The sequence below is a fragment of the Phyllopteryx taeniolatus genome, chromosome 19 (genome assembly GCF_024500385.1).
Source record: "Phyllopteryx taeniolatus isolate TA_2022b chromosome 19, UOR_Ptae_1.2, whole genome shotgun sequence".
NCBI lineage: Eukaryota > Metazoa > Chordata > Actinopteri > Syngnathiformes > Syngnathidae > Phyllopteryx > Phyllopteryx taeniolatus.
In genome coordinates this window covers 10675708-10692125 of record NC_084520.1, presented here as the reverse complement: position 1 = coordinate 10692125, position 16418 = coordinate 10675708, and the positions used below count along the sequence as shown (strand labels likewise).

The following is a 16418-nucleotide window of genomic DNA, read 5'->3' as shown; positions in this document are numbered from 1 at the left end:
TGGGAATAATCATTGAAATAAAAACACCACAATTGGATCTTGTGTGGTTCATTGACCTACTCTGTTTATGATGAAGTGTGTGTGAGTTATTCTATGGTATGAAATAAACAAATCCAATAGGACATGCGATGTTTATGTTAAAACTGTTACTGTTTTTACAAAAGATCAGACATTGACTAGTGCTCATCTTTCATACACAGGACAACAAGTTTACTTTCATATACATTAACTTGAGGACAAGCACTATGGAAAAAATTATTATTTTATCATTTGTAGGGACAATACATCATTTCAGTTAGCATCCAGACACGGAAAACAAAACACGGATCAAATACATCTATCCATCCATCCATTTTCTGTACTGCTTATCCTCACTATAATGGGTCCCACATATTTAAAAAAAATAATAATAATAAACTTTGGTTAGGGTTTCTCCTTCTGAAGATCCTTACACGCCTCCATTTTGTCCTAGTCAAAGAGCACTCGTCATGTTTTACATCAGATATTAAAGTCATGCAGAAACACGGTTGGTCGTGGTTGTTGCTCAGCTTACAATACACGAGCATTGCTCTTCTAACGCACTTACGACAGGTTAAGGTAATTTTAACAAGTCTTTCTAGGTTTGGACTAAACATGAACACTTTCACAGATTGCTACATAATAATATGACAGATAAAACGAAAACTTAATTGCAAAACGCCAGGTTAACGCTCACTGTTTACGTTGTAGTGTCGCCATCTGGAGCAGGGGGCGCTGGCCGCCATTAAAACAAACGCGAAGAAGAATCACTGACGTCATCACCGAACCACAACATGGAAGCGGCTGAAGAGGTGGGTCTGGTGGACGAGCCGGAGAGCTGTAAGGGCGCGTTTAAAATGAAGAAGCGGCTAGAGAAGCTTCACAAAGCGAGGCTGGAGGACGCGGAGCGTCGGAAAGAAGCCAAAGAAAACCACTCGGTTGCCAAGGAGAGCGTTGACTACTTCTTCAACACCTTCAACGGTGAGCGGGCATCCGTCGAGGGGCTGCTACGCAGCTGCTTGGGCGCGGACGAAATGGCGGTGGCGCAGAGGCTGGAGGAGGCTACGAGCAAAACGGTACAGTTGCAAAAGTTCCTCAACGACAGCATGGTTTTCCTGACCACCTACGACCAGCGGAAAGCCCAGGTGGCCCTCCAGAAGCTGCAGACGTGCCTCAACGAGACAAGAGAGCAGGCGTTGCCCAAGAAGAAGTTCGGCTTCCGGGGTCGCACTAAGGCGACCTCAGCCGCCACGGTGGAGGACTCTGTTGTCTCACCACCTGCAGATCACAGCGCCGCACAAGTGGATGGAGATCCTGCTAGTGCACAGTGCGGTTTCTCTAACATGAGCGACGTGGTCCTCATTAAGACGGCTGAGGAGATCAATAAAGAGGACGTGCTCTTGTCCCACCTGTCCAACTGCAAGGTGCGACTCTACGGCACACCGAGCACACTGCACCTGAAGCACATCGACCGCTGTGAGATCCTGTGCGGCCCAGTGTCCACCTCCGTGTTCGTGGACTGCTGTGAGAGCAGCACCATGGCTCTGGCCTGCCAGCAGCTGCGAACCCACAACACCCAAGACACCCGAGTCTACCTGCACGTCACCAGCCGTGCCATCGTGGAGGACTGTCGTGGCGTCAGTTTTGCGCCGTACTCCTGGTCCTATCCTAACCTGAAGGAGGACTTCCGCGCAGCCGGCTTGGACCCGGAGCGGAACAACTGGGACCAGGTGGACGACTTTAATTGGCTCGCCGCAGGGACGCTATCGCCCAACTGGACGGTTATTCCCGAAGCAGACCGGAAGACCACGTGGGACCCTTAGGATCCCTTCAGTGCCTTTTAAATGACAAACTTTACCATTATTCATTCAACTGTAAAATGTTGGTATGTGTGGAAATAATTAAAAAAGCTGCTGTAATAAAAGTTGTCCTTGATTTATTTAATGAATGTTACCAACAAAGTGAAGACCGTAGCCTCAATTTCTTTTGGGCAGTTTTATATTTACTGTGCAACTGTTATTTCAACATATGCGAATTTGGTGGGTTTTAAAGTTGGTTTCTCGGTAACCTTATTTTAAAGTGAAACTTTCAGGGGATTTAGATATATGACTCTTTAATTTACATTCATAATTAGAGGTACACCTGTGCATGTAAATGAGTCCAATACAGGTGCTTAAGAACTAATAGTTTTCTCGTAATTTTTGAAGTGTCAGAAAAAAATAGATAACAAACCAGGAAGTCCAGTTGCCTCAATTCAACTTTTGCAGCTGACTAAAAATTTACACAGACATGAAAACATACACTTTTTAGCAAGGCCATTGCTTTTTTTAATTAATATTGATTTTTTTTAGATATATTTTTAAATTATTTAGGCAATAATGCTATTAGGCTAACAATATAAGAAAGGTTGAACTACAACCATAATAATAAACATTGTTATATTAATACATATAATTTTTTCTTGATGACGCTCTTGTGTTGGATGTCATTGGATTGTGTACCTGAACAAGTGTCCACTGAGTGCACAGGAATATTACTAGCCGTACTGTTTGTGCGAGTACTGTTGATGTCTTAATGGCCTCCAGCAGTTAGGACATCCGCTTTGTTTTGAACCTGTGGACCTGCGCCTGTGAATGACTCCTGGAATAGCGTCGCTTCCATGCTGCTCGTCTTTGGAGATCCCGTCATGAAAGTAACCAAGGCGACCGCGTGATCACTCAAACCAATTAAGGGTCCCCTGGGCTGCGACTTCAAATCGGGCTGATCTTGTGCAGGGGGATTTTTTTCTGGCAAATTGGATCAGGCCGCTTACAGGAGCTTAGCATGACGTACTGCAACTTGGTGAGTTTAGTCATGAGGATCCATGCAAAAATCCTCCTGGAGAAATCCAAGCAAAGGGAACGCGTCGAACTGGGAAGTTTTTTTGGGGCGGAATGGCGGTGGCTTTAAATGAATAACATAATTGGGCTTGGCCGGGGCACAACAGGAATGGTCTCTGATGGATTACTGACTCATCAAAGGAGACTGTCAAAGTTCAAACCGCGACTGGGTTACTAAAAAACGACCATCTAGAAAGAAGTTTTCTTAGGATATAACTGGACTTTTTTTTTTTTTTTTTTTTTTTTTTTTTTAAAGGACACATCCTGTTGAATAATGGCTTTGATGAAGGTCAAGTTTGATCTGAAAAAGCGAGTGAAGCTCGCCCAAAGCGTATGGTTCTTGTTCTGGTTTGCCGTCATGGCCGGCGTGCTGGTCTTCAGCATGGGCCTCTTCTTCAAGATCGAGCTGCGGAAGCGCTCGGAGCTGATGGACAACAACGAGAGCCACTTCCTGCCCAACCTTCTCATCCTGATGGGGCTGGTGGCGTGCAGCATCAACGCCTTTGGCGGAAAGGTCTGCTACGACTCGTTGGACCCCAGCAAGTTCGTCAAGTGGAAGCCCATGCTCAAGACCTTCCTGGTGGTGTGCGTGGTCTTCAACGCCCTTCTGGTGGTCACGGCTCTGCTGTGCTTCATCATGCGCATCCCGCTGCAGTTCACGCTGGCTGAGGGCCTGCGCAACGGCATGCGCTACTACAAGGACACGGACACGCCGGGACGCTGCTACATGAAGCGGACGCTGGACCTGATGCAGATGGAGTTCCGCTGCTGCGGCAACGACAACTTCCGGGACTGGTTCGAGATACAGTGGGTCAGCAACCGCTACCTAGACTTCAGGGCCAAGGAGGTCAGAGAGTGAGTAGAATACAATATTCCTATGAATTTGATGTGTCATTTGCAGTGGCAGGCGGTGCACTTGGTACCTGGACCTTCAGTGGGGATTTACCTGGTTAATCCACCTCTTCATACCACCACTATCACAACAAAATTATAGAAACCATTAATAGTGACAAAAACGCAATATAACAGCATGGTACTTTGCCACCTACATCATCTGAAGCAGTTCAGAATCAATATTTATTTAATAAGATGACAAAAAAACCCCAAAATAAATGAACTACATCACACTCTCCAGAGATGCTGATTATTAAATGTATTAATGTGTGCAAATCTACAGATATGTTTTGCTAGTTGAACTTGACGTGCTCAGAGCAACCAATCAGAGAACAGACACAGGTTAAAGACACAGTCCTATTGCTAATATAGTTTAAGTTACATCAGCCAGCACTACTGATTCTGAATGCTCTGCACTGATTCGATTGACCTGGCAACACATAGAGGGCAAAATCTGATTACGAACACTACGAAATTCAAAGAATAGACCGTTGGGAATAAATTAATACAATTTCATGGAACAAATATTAGAATTGAGGTTGTAAATATAGGTCAGCGCTTCTGATAGTGTTAATATAGTAATACTACTGGTCATTTGATCCGAGGGATATGGAGGTGGTGGTACTCTGAAGATGAGTTCAGTATAAGTGGATTTGGGGTGAAGGTAGGTAAGGGCAGGTGTGTTATTCGAACGCGCCCTTTTGAAGATTAGCGTGACGAAAATGGTGACAGCGAATGAGTAAGTGGTGGAGGCTATTAGGCAGTTTTGCCAGGGTCGGGTGTGAGAGGGTGGTCGTGTGGGATTAAGGGCAGAAACCAATTAGAGGAGTCAAACCAGCCCAGGGAGGATTTAAAGTACACGTCAAAATACTTTTCCTCACCACAACTTTAGGTACACCTGCTAGTAAAAGTCAATACAAGAGTCAGTCAATTAAAAATGCTCAGTTTTGATGACATTTATGATGAAACATGCAGCAGGTCACAAATGACCCATGAACATTTTTGGTGTGCCAAAGAAACCTATCCAGGTTCATAAAAACCATCCTGTCATATTGCGGGTCTATTATTATTTTTTTTCTTAAATTAGGGTAAAACTTCATCTGCTGGCCTTACCTCTGTCTTTTTCTTCTTTTTCTATAGGTATAGTATATATTTTTATATATTTTAAAAATTTTAAAACAACCCCTAACCGTAGGAGGAGACGCAAAATCTTAAAAACACCAGTTGGAGGTGTGTACCTAATGTTGTGCCAGTTTGTTTTAGTGTTCCCAACATGATTAGCGCTTCAAGCATCAGCGTCCTGTCCAATCAGCCCCTCTGGACTCTGGGAAAGCTAATTTGTTGAAGTTTTTCAAAGATTTCAAGAAGGAGGGAAAGTGATTGTGTTGACATTTTTGAAAGTCAAGGTGAAATGTTGTTCATTAAATATTTTAAGGCCTTAGTGGTTGCAGTTCTGCGCACTGACCCATATATCGCGTTTCCTGTGCAATCAAAGAGGTTTACTCGGTTTGATTCTGGATTAAGTGTTTCCGACTCTGACCCACAAGTGTCAGTCAACTGTCGCGGAACACTTTGCATTACATTGTTGAGGCTCAATTCTATTTATGGTTAATCAAGGATGTTCCTACAGCTGAACCGTTACGGTTCAGAGGGGCATAACTTTAATAATTGTAAATTATTTTTTACTGAACAAAATGATGAAACATTAATCATATTAAAAATGTTTTCCTTTTATTTTTTGTATTTGATCTGAATTTAGTGTTTTTTAAATAATAATCATATCAACTCAATCTGTTGTAATTTAATTATCTTAGAAAATACAAATCACATAAAAATAGTAATATCATTATTTAACTTTATTTTATTCACATGTATTTGTAATGCAAATCATGTAGAAAATATATTTTACATTTTGTAGTTTACATTTTTATTTGTGTTTTTAATACAGATCACATGAAAGAATTTTAAGGATTGTATTTTAAAAAATACAAATCATAAAAAAATGAAATTTGTAAAAGAAAAAAATTATTTGATTTAACATTTTTGTTTGATTGACATTTATTTTATTTTCAATATAAAACAAAAAATACCCAACTTAAAAAAATTGATATTTACTTTATTTTTTATGTTAAAGTAAGTGTAGCATCTTAGTTGTTGTTTACTTTCTTTTACAATGCAAACTACATTGTTTTCCTAGTAGCATTGTTACCAAGGTCATATTTGGACGTTTTCGTAAAACAAGAAAAAACACAACAAATTTAACAAACAAGAAGAGTCCAGTTGCCTTGGTTCACTGTTTACGGATTACCATGACCTGGATTACTGCGAATCGACACAAACCTAGAGAAAAAAAACCCTCAATATTTAGAAAGCTTATTGGTATTTTTTTTTAAATTGAAAGTACGGAAGTAGACTTAATGATGACTTTAAATGAATTAGACTAATGACATATTAATCTATACTTTAAACTATTTACACTAATAAAAGTGTAATAATTGTTTCCTAGCCGCATCGGGAGCAATGTGGATGGCCAGTACTTGATGGACGGCGTGCCCTTCAGCTGCTGTAACCCAAGTTCGCCACGGCCGTGCATCCAGCAGCAGATGACCAACAACTCGGCGCACTACAGCTATGACCACTACACCGAGGACCTCAACGTGTGGAAGAGCGGCTGCCGCGACGCTCTGCTCTACTACTATGGCGGCATGATGACCACTATCGGCGCCCTGGTGCTGCTGGTCACCTTGCTAGAGGTCAGGGAACATAAAACAATTACACCATCAGCATGTCTTAACGACCACTCAGCAACCACAATATTAGTAAAGTACACCTCATCAGTATAATGGATTCAATATAAGGCCCTTTCATGTAGCTAAAATTGCCCCAAGAGTATTAGAAACCCCTCTCAGGGTACCCCTCACGTACCTGTGCATATTTTGCTTGATTGGATCTCATAAGATTGTGAAGGTGTACCTAATATTTTGGGCCGTAAACGTACAAAAAACAGTAGCGTACAAAGTCCAGCCTGCAGGCCATTTTCAACCCACAGCACATTTTTTTTATTGGCCTCACGTGGATTCTAATAAAATTAAACATGTCCCAACATCAGTACAGTACATGCAAATGTGTTTAAGGAAATACTATGCATTAAACAAAGTTGAACGTTTCTAGATATCACACTTTTTGTTACATGATATCACACAATTTCAGTATATGAATAAATTTTTTTAAATAAAAAAAGTTGAGGTTACAAAATGTTACACTATTTTAATGAAAAAAATGTTGAATATTACAATATGTCAGTATTTTTTTTCTTTTTTTAAAAAAGATATCAGTATTTTATTATTTATAATAAGTTTAAAAGTTTTATACTATAAGGTATCACACTATTTTTAATAGTCACATTAAATATGTTTTAAAAAGTTGGGTGCTACAAGATCTAAAAAAAAATACTGTCTATTTGGGTTCTTGGTTTATTTGTCAGTGTGACCCCAGTCTGCCAATCCAGAGGCACTGTCCCCCGATGTCCACGCGATGTTGCAGAGGCGTGTCAACCAGGGCAGCCCCACAACATCCTGAGCCTTTAGAAACTCCAGGCGCCTCTCATTCACCCCCGGGGCCTTTCCACCGAGGAGCTTTTTAACCACCTCGGTGACCTCAACCCCAGAGATAGGTGAGCCCGCCTCAGAGAACCCAGACTCTGCTTTCTCATGGGAAGGCGTGTCGATGGAATCGAGGAGGTCTTCGAAGTATTCTCCCCACCGGCTCACAACGTCCCGAGTCGAGGTCAGCAGCGCCCCATCCCCACTATACACAGTGTTGATGGTGCACTGCTTCCCTCTCCTGGAACGCCGGATGGTGGACCAGAATTTCCTCAAAGCTGTCCGGAAGTCATTCTCCATGGCCTCACCGAACTCCTCCCACGCCCGAGTTTTTTCCTCAGCGACCACCAAAGCTGTATTCCGCTTGGCCAGCCGGTACCCATCAGCTGCCTCAGGAGTCCCACAGGCCAGGCGACTACCTTACGGCCACAGCTCCAGTCGGCCGCCTCGGCAATAGAGGCGCAGAACATGGTCCGCTCGGACTCAATGTCCCCCGCCTGCCCCGAGACGTGGATGAAGTTCTGCCGGAGACAAGGGATTCTGCCAGACGTTCCCAGGAGACCCTCACAATACGTTTGGGCCTGCCAGGTCGGACCGGCATCTTCCCCCACCCTCGGAGCCAACTCACCACCAGGTTGTGATCGGTTGACAGCTCCGCCCCTGTCTTCACCCGAGTGTCCGAGACATGCGGCCACAAGTCCGATGATACGACCACAAAGTCGATCATCGAACTGCGGCCTACGGTGTCCTGCTGCCAAGTGCAAGTGTGGACACCCTTATGCTTGTACATAGTGTTCGTTATGGACAATCCGTGGTGAGCACAGAAGTCCAATAACGGAACACCACTCAGGTTCCGATCGGGGGGGCCGTTCCTTGCAGTCGCGCCCCTCCAGGTCTTACTGTCATTGCCCACGTGAGCATTGAGGTCTCCCAGCAGAACAATGGAGTCCCCAGCGGGAGCGCTCTCCAGCACCCCCTCACAGGACTCCAAAAAGGGTGGGTACTCTGAACTGCTGTTTGGTGCATTGGCACAAACAACAGTCAGGACCCGTCCCCCCATCTGAAGGCGGAGGGAGTCTACCCTCTCGTCCGAGCTGGGGGGCAATAAGTATACCCACACCTGCACACCTATTAATAACTATTTAGTCATCGATAGCACAAAGCTGAAATATAGAATATCAAAATTATATTGAATATCAAATTTTTCTATAAACCTTTAGCCGTTCCTGGTACTGTATAATCATACAATTAATATTCATAATACAGCGCACATTGAAGGAAGTGCTTGAGGAGAGTGTCGAGCAACGACTTTTCCTAATCACATGGTTCCAGGTGAGCAACACTTGACCCAGCTGGCATTTCCGTCGCCTGCTTCCCTCTTCCTTTTCCTCATTTATACTCACTGCAGTCTCTTCCCTAAACAACCCAAAAATCATTCCTCCTTCCCTTCACTATCTCGCCTGTACCAATACCCTAAAGAGTAGCAATTCCTCATCAATCTCTCCTCTCGCTCAACTTCTGTGTGCTGTTGACATGGCTGATGAAGCTTGTAAACAAGTCGACGCAAGACCCGGGGGTTTTGGTGGCTGCTTTAAATTGGCCCCTACTTTTCCTGTCTTGGCTGCAGACACTTTTATGTAATGTCTTAAGTCCAGCAGACAACAGTTTGCTCTAGAAACCTGGACGAAGGCGACTCCCTGGAAGTTAAGTTCATCAAAGGCAATCAAAAGTTAGCGTTGATGGTGTGGAAGTACTCATAGATTTACTGTATATCAGTCTATATTTGTCATTTTGAGGAAAAATGGCATGCCCCCCCCCACCCCATTTAATTTTCATGGAATTGTGACTCCATGCCATTTTCCGCTTTATTTGAGTAGCGTTTTCCCCGTCCTGTCGTAGGTTGCCGTGACGGTGGGCCTGCAGTACGTCCACAGCTCCCTGTCCACCCTGGCCAACCCCGAAGACCCTGAAAGCGAAAGCGAAGGCTGGCTCCTGGAGAAGACGGTCAAGGAAACGTTCACCGACATCATGGCCAAAATGAAGGCCGTGGGCAAAGGCGGCAAAGTGGAGGAGGGGGGCGAGGAGGGCGGCGTAGCCACTGTGAGCTGAGCGACCTATCGACTCCCCTCACGCCCTGCCAAAACTGACACCGCTACCACCCCCAAACGGGATTAAAGGGACGTGTGAGATGGTTGATTGATTGATTTGATTTTTTTTTTATTGGCTCCTTGAACGAAATCTGCTGTACATGTGTAGTAAATACAGAGGCGTAGTTAACCAAGACGAGGATGAAATGTAAGAGTCCACACCATTAGGTACACCTGCAAATAAGATCCAATCAAAGAGATTTGGATGGGGATGGTGGTTACTATGCAACCCCCCTGTCACAGCAACCCGAGGTATTCACAGGACAATTGAAGAGAAAATCTATTTATTTTTGTTCATAGGAATAATATATTGTGAATGAATTTGGCAGCTAAATATTTTGCCCCCCCCAAAGCCCCTCACATCCTTTGTCAGACGATCATTCAGTCTCTGTATATTTAACATCGGGGTGGCGGTCTTTGTACATAGTGTAGAAATACTGATGATTTAAACTTCTTTTTTTTAAAAAATATATATACTATATATAATGTAATCTGTCTATGTAAATGCATGTATATGGGCTGTGTGTCTAGAAAACAGGAAAGACCAATAAAATCACTTCAGAGTTTGTGTGAGAAAATATGGTGGTCTTGTCGTCTTTTGACTTTGAGCCGTCGCATCAAGGAAGTCCGAGACACAGTGAGGGCCACAAGGCTCCCGATTAAGTCCACAACCGGATCAAGGCAATTATGCTCTTTACTGCTTTGACATGGATGGACATGGGAAGACTTCACATGCCTTGACCTAACAAACGTGTGTGTGTGTGTGTGTGTGTCAGTAAGAGTGGTTTGTGTATTTGTGTGCCACTGTGCCAAGTTTTATATTTTCTATTTGTATATAAAACTCACTAAATTTGGAGGTACTGTATATGTTTTTCATATGGACAAAAGTGTTGGGAGGAATTCCACTCACAAGAAGTGAAAAGATATTTATATTATTTGGATACAAAACTCACAAACTTTGGAAATACATGTTTTCATTCGGCTCGAAAAGTGATGAAATGTGGAGGTACATATTTTTTTTGTTTTTTATTATTACATATGGACAAATGTTTGGGGACCACTTCCATCCATAAAAAGTGAAAAGTGAAGGAAACACAGACAATTTTTTTTGCCCATCATCTTTATTAGGTTATTTGAATATAAAAGTCACTAAATTTGTAGATGCATTATTTTCATATGGATAAAAGTTTTGGGAAAATTTCCACCCAAAAGAATTTCCCAGGTTTCTTTTTTTATTATTTACTATTTCTTAATCAGATATAAAAGTCACGAAATGTGTAGATATGTATATTTTTCATGTGAACAAGTGAACAGTGAAAGTAAAGGAAATACCGGCACAGACTTACATCCACAGTTGTTTTTCCCCCTCTTCATCCAAAATAATTGTTATTCGTAGATAAAACTTCAATGTACAGTATATTTTTCACAAGACTACATACAAACTTTTGAGGATAAATATGATACATTTCACGAAAATAACTGTCATCAAGGTTTGCAGCTACGACAGCTTCCAGACTTTCTAGAAGATGTTTGGAGAATGTCTGTCAGGATTCTCTGGCTGTCTAATGTGGGTTCCTCCGCACCAAACCCATCCAAGCACACCTTAATGTATAGAAAAGGGCAATCTTCAAGCTTTCCCTGGAGAGTTAAGAGCATAGAATCATCCCATATGTCTTGATAAGATGAAGAGTCAAGATTCCTTCACACCTGATTGATTCAGTCATCGTTTCGAGGCATTTATCTGGACTTTAATCACTGTAGTTGAAGTTCATTCCCGTTCCCTGATGCAGTGAGGGTGAAAGAGGCCGTCTCTTCTTTGTACGTTATTTCAGTTGGCTCCAAAGAACATAAAAGCAGCGCTGAGTAGATAAGGAGCCTAATCGGATTGGAGATTAGCCTGAGCTCCCTCAGCCAGGTGAGCGGCTGATGTCCTACCGTGAGCACTTATACGTCACGTACACGTAAGAGTCAGAGGAGGAAAGCAGACAAAGACAAAAAACAAGGAGAGGAGTTGAATTCATGCTGCCATCTATCTATCTATCTGTCGGTCTGTATGTCTAGAAGGCAAAATTCTTATTGACGTGAATTACTGAATACATTATGTTAAATACAAATTAAAATAAAACATTTCGTATGTTAAATACATAATAACCAAAATGTTAACTGTCTAATACAGTACTTTAATTTCCAATCAGAGGAAGCTGCTGCTATCACCTTGTTGCTCTGTCGCCCCCTGCAGATTAGAGGAGGTAATGCCCTGAGACCTTTCGCCCCCCAGCGCTTTGTTAAAATTCTATTCATTTAACAAATCATCTGCAACAATTTGCCTTTTGGAGATTTTAGAAGACTCACTTTCTCCGTATTTTCTTCATCTTTGTGACTTTTTAGATCTTGACCAGACATAGTTGTGCCCATCGTCCACAAGAAGGCGTCTTTTCACAAGCCTTCACTGATGAACACGATGTGGAAAAGTGAAGACGCCATATTTCGCACACGAATACATTTGGGCATTCCAGTGACTTAAACATTGAACAGACAATTAATATTTTGTAATTGTATCAGAAATATCAGTAATTATTTGTTATTGTTATTATTATAGAAAAAAACTGTGTTTTTTCTTTGGTTTTGTTTAGTTTTTTTCCCCTTTTAATCTGAAATATTTGATATTCGGATATACAGTAAAACTCACAAAGTTTGTAGGAACTGTACATGTTTTCCATTGGATATGGGAAAGAGTTTTGGGACAAATTCCACACACATGAATTGAAAAGTGAAAGAAATAGACCTGGTTATTTTTTGTTGCCCTTTTTATCCAAAATATTGATGTTATTCTGATATGAAACTCACAAAATTTGTAGATACGCCTTTTTCATACAAGACAAAAGTTTTGGGACCAATTCCACAAGCAGAAAGTGAAGAGGTTTTTTTTTGTTTTTTTTTTGCCATTTTCATCAGAAATAGTTTATTCAGACATATAGTCATGAAAGTTGGATACATGTTTAATACAGACACTTCCGGGAAGTGAATAGTGAAAGAAAAACAGACGTATTGCCAGAGGGTTTTTTTAACACCCTTTTTATCTAAAATATTTATCTTAGTCCAACATAAAACTAACAATATTTGGATGTACATGTTTTTCATTAGTTGGACAAAAGTTTTGGAGTAAGTGAAATGTGACAAAAATACAAATGTTGTTGCCTTGTTGACTTTTTAAACATTTGGAGTGTGTCTGACAGGATTCCGTGGCTCTTTGATTTATAACACACTCAAACGTTGACGTTCCTATGACTTAAACATTAGACCGACAATCAATCTTTTGTCACTTTATCATAAAATGCCATCAGTTATGTGTACATATGCACGACGGGAGCACATTATTTTTGAAAAACAGCCTTTCAGAACTGATTAGGCTCTATAAATTATTCAACGCGTGCATCATGTGATGACGTTTGTATGGAGGTATGTATGTGTCTTGGCAGCTCCAGCGTGAATGACGTGGTTTGATTTGGAGCATGGTGAGTTGGGGGGTGGGGGTGGAGACGGCAGGGGGTCTCGCTGCTTGACCTTCGCCCAAATGGTCAGGGGCATCACGGCTCTCACAACAACCCTCACGTCTCACTTTACGCCTCGCCCCGGCTGAATAAATATGGCAGACGGAAAGCAAAGCAGCAGAGAGAGAATGGGTGAGAGAGAGGCCCGTGACTGGTAGATGTGTGGCGAGCTGCTCAGAGGGGCATTGTTGGGGAGCCATGAGAGGACAATGCACAGCCCCCGCCCTGAATACTCGCCATACCAGCTGACCAGCCATTACCATGCTGCCCCGTCACAATTCACACACAAACACACACACACAGATATAGACAAGGCCACAACCCACCCGCCAACAGCCACGCACACACGCACATATTGTCTCACCTACGTGTGTGTGTGTGTGTGTGATTTACAGCAGGTTATGTTTAGACTCTAGCACCTATCTGTCCCTCCGTCGCTGACATTTCAGGCAGCCACCCAGCGAGAACAAGCGCACACTTCGCGCTGCCTTGTTAGTTCAGCAAAGCATCCACCTGGTCGCACAGCCGCAGGATGCCGTGGTGTGACGCCCCACTAGCCTGACTTCACTGGAAAGAAAACAGAATAGAAAACACATTATGTTCACTTGTTGTCTTTCAAACTCACAAGAGTGACAACGTGAGAGCCTCACAAGTTGAATAAACTCTGCATTGACGACGTGTGGTAAAGCCAAGGTAATTCCCCTTCAGCTTTTTTGGGACTGAAATTGCATTTAACTCCTAAATGTTCACAAGGAGCAACTGAGAATATCGTGTTTGTTTATTGTACATGCTAAATCCTGGTTGGTAAAGATATTATAACATTAATTGTCATGGAAAATATTTATATTTATAAAATATAGGCAATTATAAACCTTTTTAGGTAGGGAGTCAATTTTTTGAGCTAAATTATCAAAACTAGATAACTATCAAGTTAAGCCATGCTGAAACTTACAGTAGCAAGGTTGTTATGATTGATTCTTAAATTTTAGTTATGTTGGAATTTATCAATAAATGCTGCATTTAGCAAGCTATCAAACGAAACTATAGTATCTAATAATCAATCAAAGATAACCAGTTAACTATGCTAATTAACGCATGAATTCATTTTCCCGATCCATGTGAAATGCATCATGGGGACATCAGTACACCAACAAAATACTGTGCTACATTGACTTAAAAGAGCCCCAACTTACGAGATCTTTGAGTTACGAGCTGTCGCTTGGTTGAATTTTTGTCTTGTGTTGCGAGCCAAAATGAAAAATTTTGAGTGAGCTTCAGATACGCCACGCTCGAATGAAGTGAAAAAAAACTTTTCAAACACACAAATCTAAAATGATAACACACTCACACTGAACTAACCATGTTGTAGATAGGCTTTACACGATCAGGATTTTTGGGGCCGATCAGCGACTTAAGAAAAACGATAACCGATCACCGATCCGATCACAAGATGGAGGAATCTGTCTATTTAAATGACCTGTTCATTTACTGTATGTACTTGTGTACTTAATTGCTCCAAAAAATATATTTAAAGTAAATAAAGTATCTTTGTTCCTCTATTTATGCCAGTGAGGTACCGTGACAGACAGAACAAATGAATGGTCTTCTATTAGATGGCAGGAAGTAAATACAGTAATTAATGTATCCACTTTTTGTGACATTTTTGTTTGTTGGTGCGCCGTGAGATTTTTCAATTGTAAAATATCTTCCTTGGCTCCATAAAAGTTGGAAATCACTGCTCTAGTCAGATCGTGTATTCTAATCAGTCTGGTCAAACCAACATTACATGACAGAAATAATGGTTGCTAACTTACTGTAATTAAATTACTTTATTTTTAATTAAATGACTTCACCCACACTGAAACTTTAGAGCATGATTCGACAGAACGGCGGCATGTTAACGTCCTACCGTTCGTGCTACCACTCGCTTGCTAGGCTAACGTTTTTGTTGCCTGCTTGCGAGCTGTATCGTATTAAAAGTACGGGAACATACCTCAAGAAAGCCTTAAACGAACATCCTCTCCTCTCCTGAGCACCGGTGACCACCAACACACGTTTTTCCCCATTTTGTCCACATAATATAGTCGGCGCGATCCACTCTTGTCGTCGTCGCCACGGTAACGAGTGTATCCGGTCGCATTTGAGTTGACAAAATAAAGCCCAATGATCGTAAAAAATGGGATGCGGTGGTATCGGAATACAAGATTTTACTGCAGTAGTCTGACATAGTGCAATCATGAAAGAGCATTAGTCTGATTCGGGCATTACGTGTTGTCTGCCTCAGACGTGTTGTCTGTTCCACGCTGCCGACATAACTTTTTTGGCCTTCAGATATTTACAGGACTACGCCAAAAGACACGCGACAAGGCTAAAAATAAACTAGCTTTTGGATTTAAATATACTGTGCACGATGCCGACGCGTAATAAATGTCTTTTGCGGAGCCGGTTAATGACGTCATTGATCGGATCGGCGAATTATGGCATTAAAGCCGATCAGCATAAAATGCTAATTATCGGCCGATACCGATAAGGCCGATAAAATCGGTGTAAAGTCTGGTAGTAAATGGCCGATCGAAGCTGGAGTCGGAGCTAGGCCACACCCTTTAAAGCCCCAGTAAACGCACACATAGAAATTATGCGCAACCAACGTCCGCATTCAGCAAAACAGGTCGTAGCACTTCAGGTTCAGGTGACTGGCGGAGCCCATTGGCAGGAGAAATATAAAGCAACTCCAGAAATATTAAACGTCTACACTGGCTTTTGTTTTACACAGGATGTCTTAGAGAGCTACAAAAGATGACAATATCCGATGTTTACGCTTCATTTGTGTTTACATATATTTGAATAAATGAAAGATATGCATGTATTTAACTTTTGTTCGAAGACACCTGCTATAAACAAAATACTGATATTTTTATTTATTAAAAACGCAATTTAAAAATGGTGGTTTTTGGGTGGGCTGGAACAGATTATAATGGCATTACAATTTATTTCTGCGTGTATATAAGGTCAAAACAATGCGTAGATTCACACTTCTTCTGCCATGTCTACCCACAATGCTTTGCGTTTAATCACAGAAGTCACATTAAACGAACTTGGTGTCTATCTGTATGTCAACAATCCAATTCACGTGAATTGCTGGATACATTATGTCGAATATAAATAAAACATACACATATATTTACGTTATATAGTTAGGTTAAATCTAGAAAAACAAGTGTTCCTGTTGGTGAATGTAAGAGTATGCTCATCGATGTTCCAACCTAGCTAGCCTTCGAGCTAAACGAGCCGGAAAAACGCAGGCGCGCGCCCCTGGTCGAGCGGGAC

General features: G+C 41.8%; 2 protein-coding genes and 1 long non-coding RNA gene across 3 annotated transcripts in view; 2 read left to right on the top strand and 1 right to left on the bottom strand.

Moving 5' to 3' along the window:
- The first annotated feature begins 776 nt into the window (after positions 1-776).
- Positions 777-1942, top strand: tbcc (tubulin folding cofactor C). The gene has a single exon (XM_061756821.1). It carries the CDS (start codon positions 813-815, stop codon positions 1839-1841), a length of 1029 nt encoding a protein of 342 aa, XP_061612805.1. The 5' UTR covers positions 777-812; the 3' UTR covers positions 1842-1942.
- Positions 1943-2825: 883 nt separating this feature from the next.
- Positions 2826-10104, top strand: prph2a (peripherin 2a (retinal degeneration, slow)). The gene is made up of 3 exons (XM_061756910.1): positions 2826-3752; positions 6298-6544; positions 9293-10104. The coding sequence occupies exons 1-3, from the start codon at positions 3172-3174 to the stop codon at positions 9500-9502; spliced, it is 1038 nt and encodes a 345-aa protein (XP_061612894.1). The 5' UTR covers positions 2826-3171; the 3' UTR covers positions 9503-10104.
- A 528-nt stretch (positions 10105-10632) lies between these two features.
- The window catches only part of LOC133469198 (uncharacterized), a 6230-nt gene continuing 444 nt past the window's right edge, over positions 10633-16418 (bottom strand). The window contains exons 2-3 of the long non-coding RNA XR_009785636.1: positions 11248-13658; positions 10633-11178 (exon numbers count right to left, since the gene is read on the bottom strand). This is a non-coding gene — a long non-coding RNA (uncharacterized LOC133469198). The remainder of the gene's footprint in view (positions 11179-11247; positions 13659-16418) is intronic.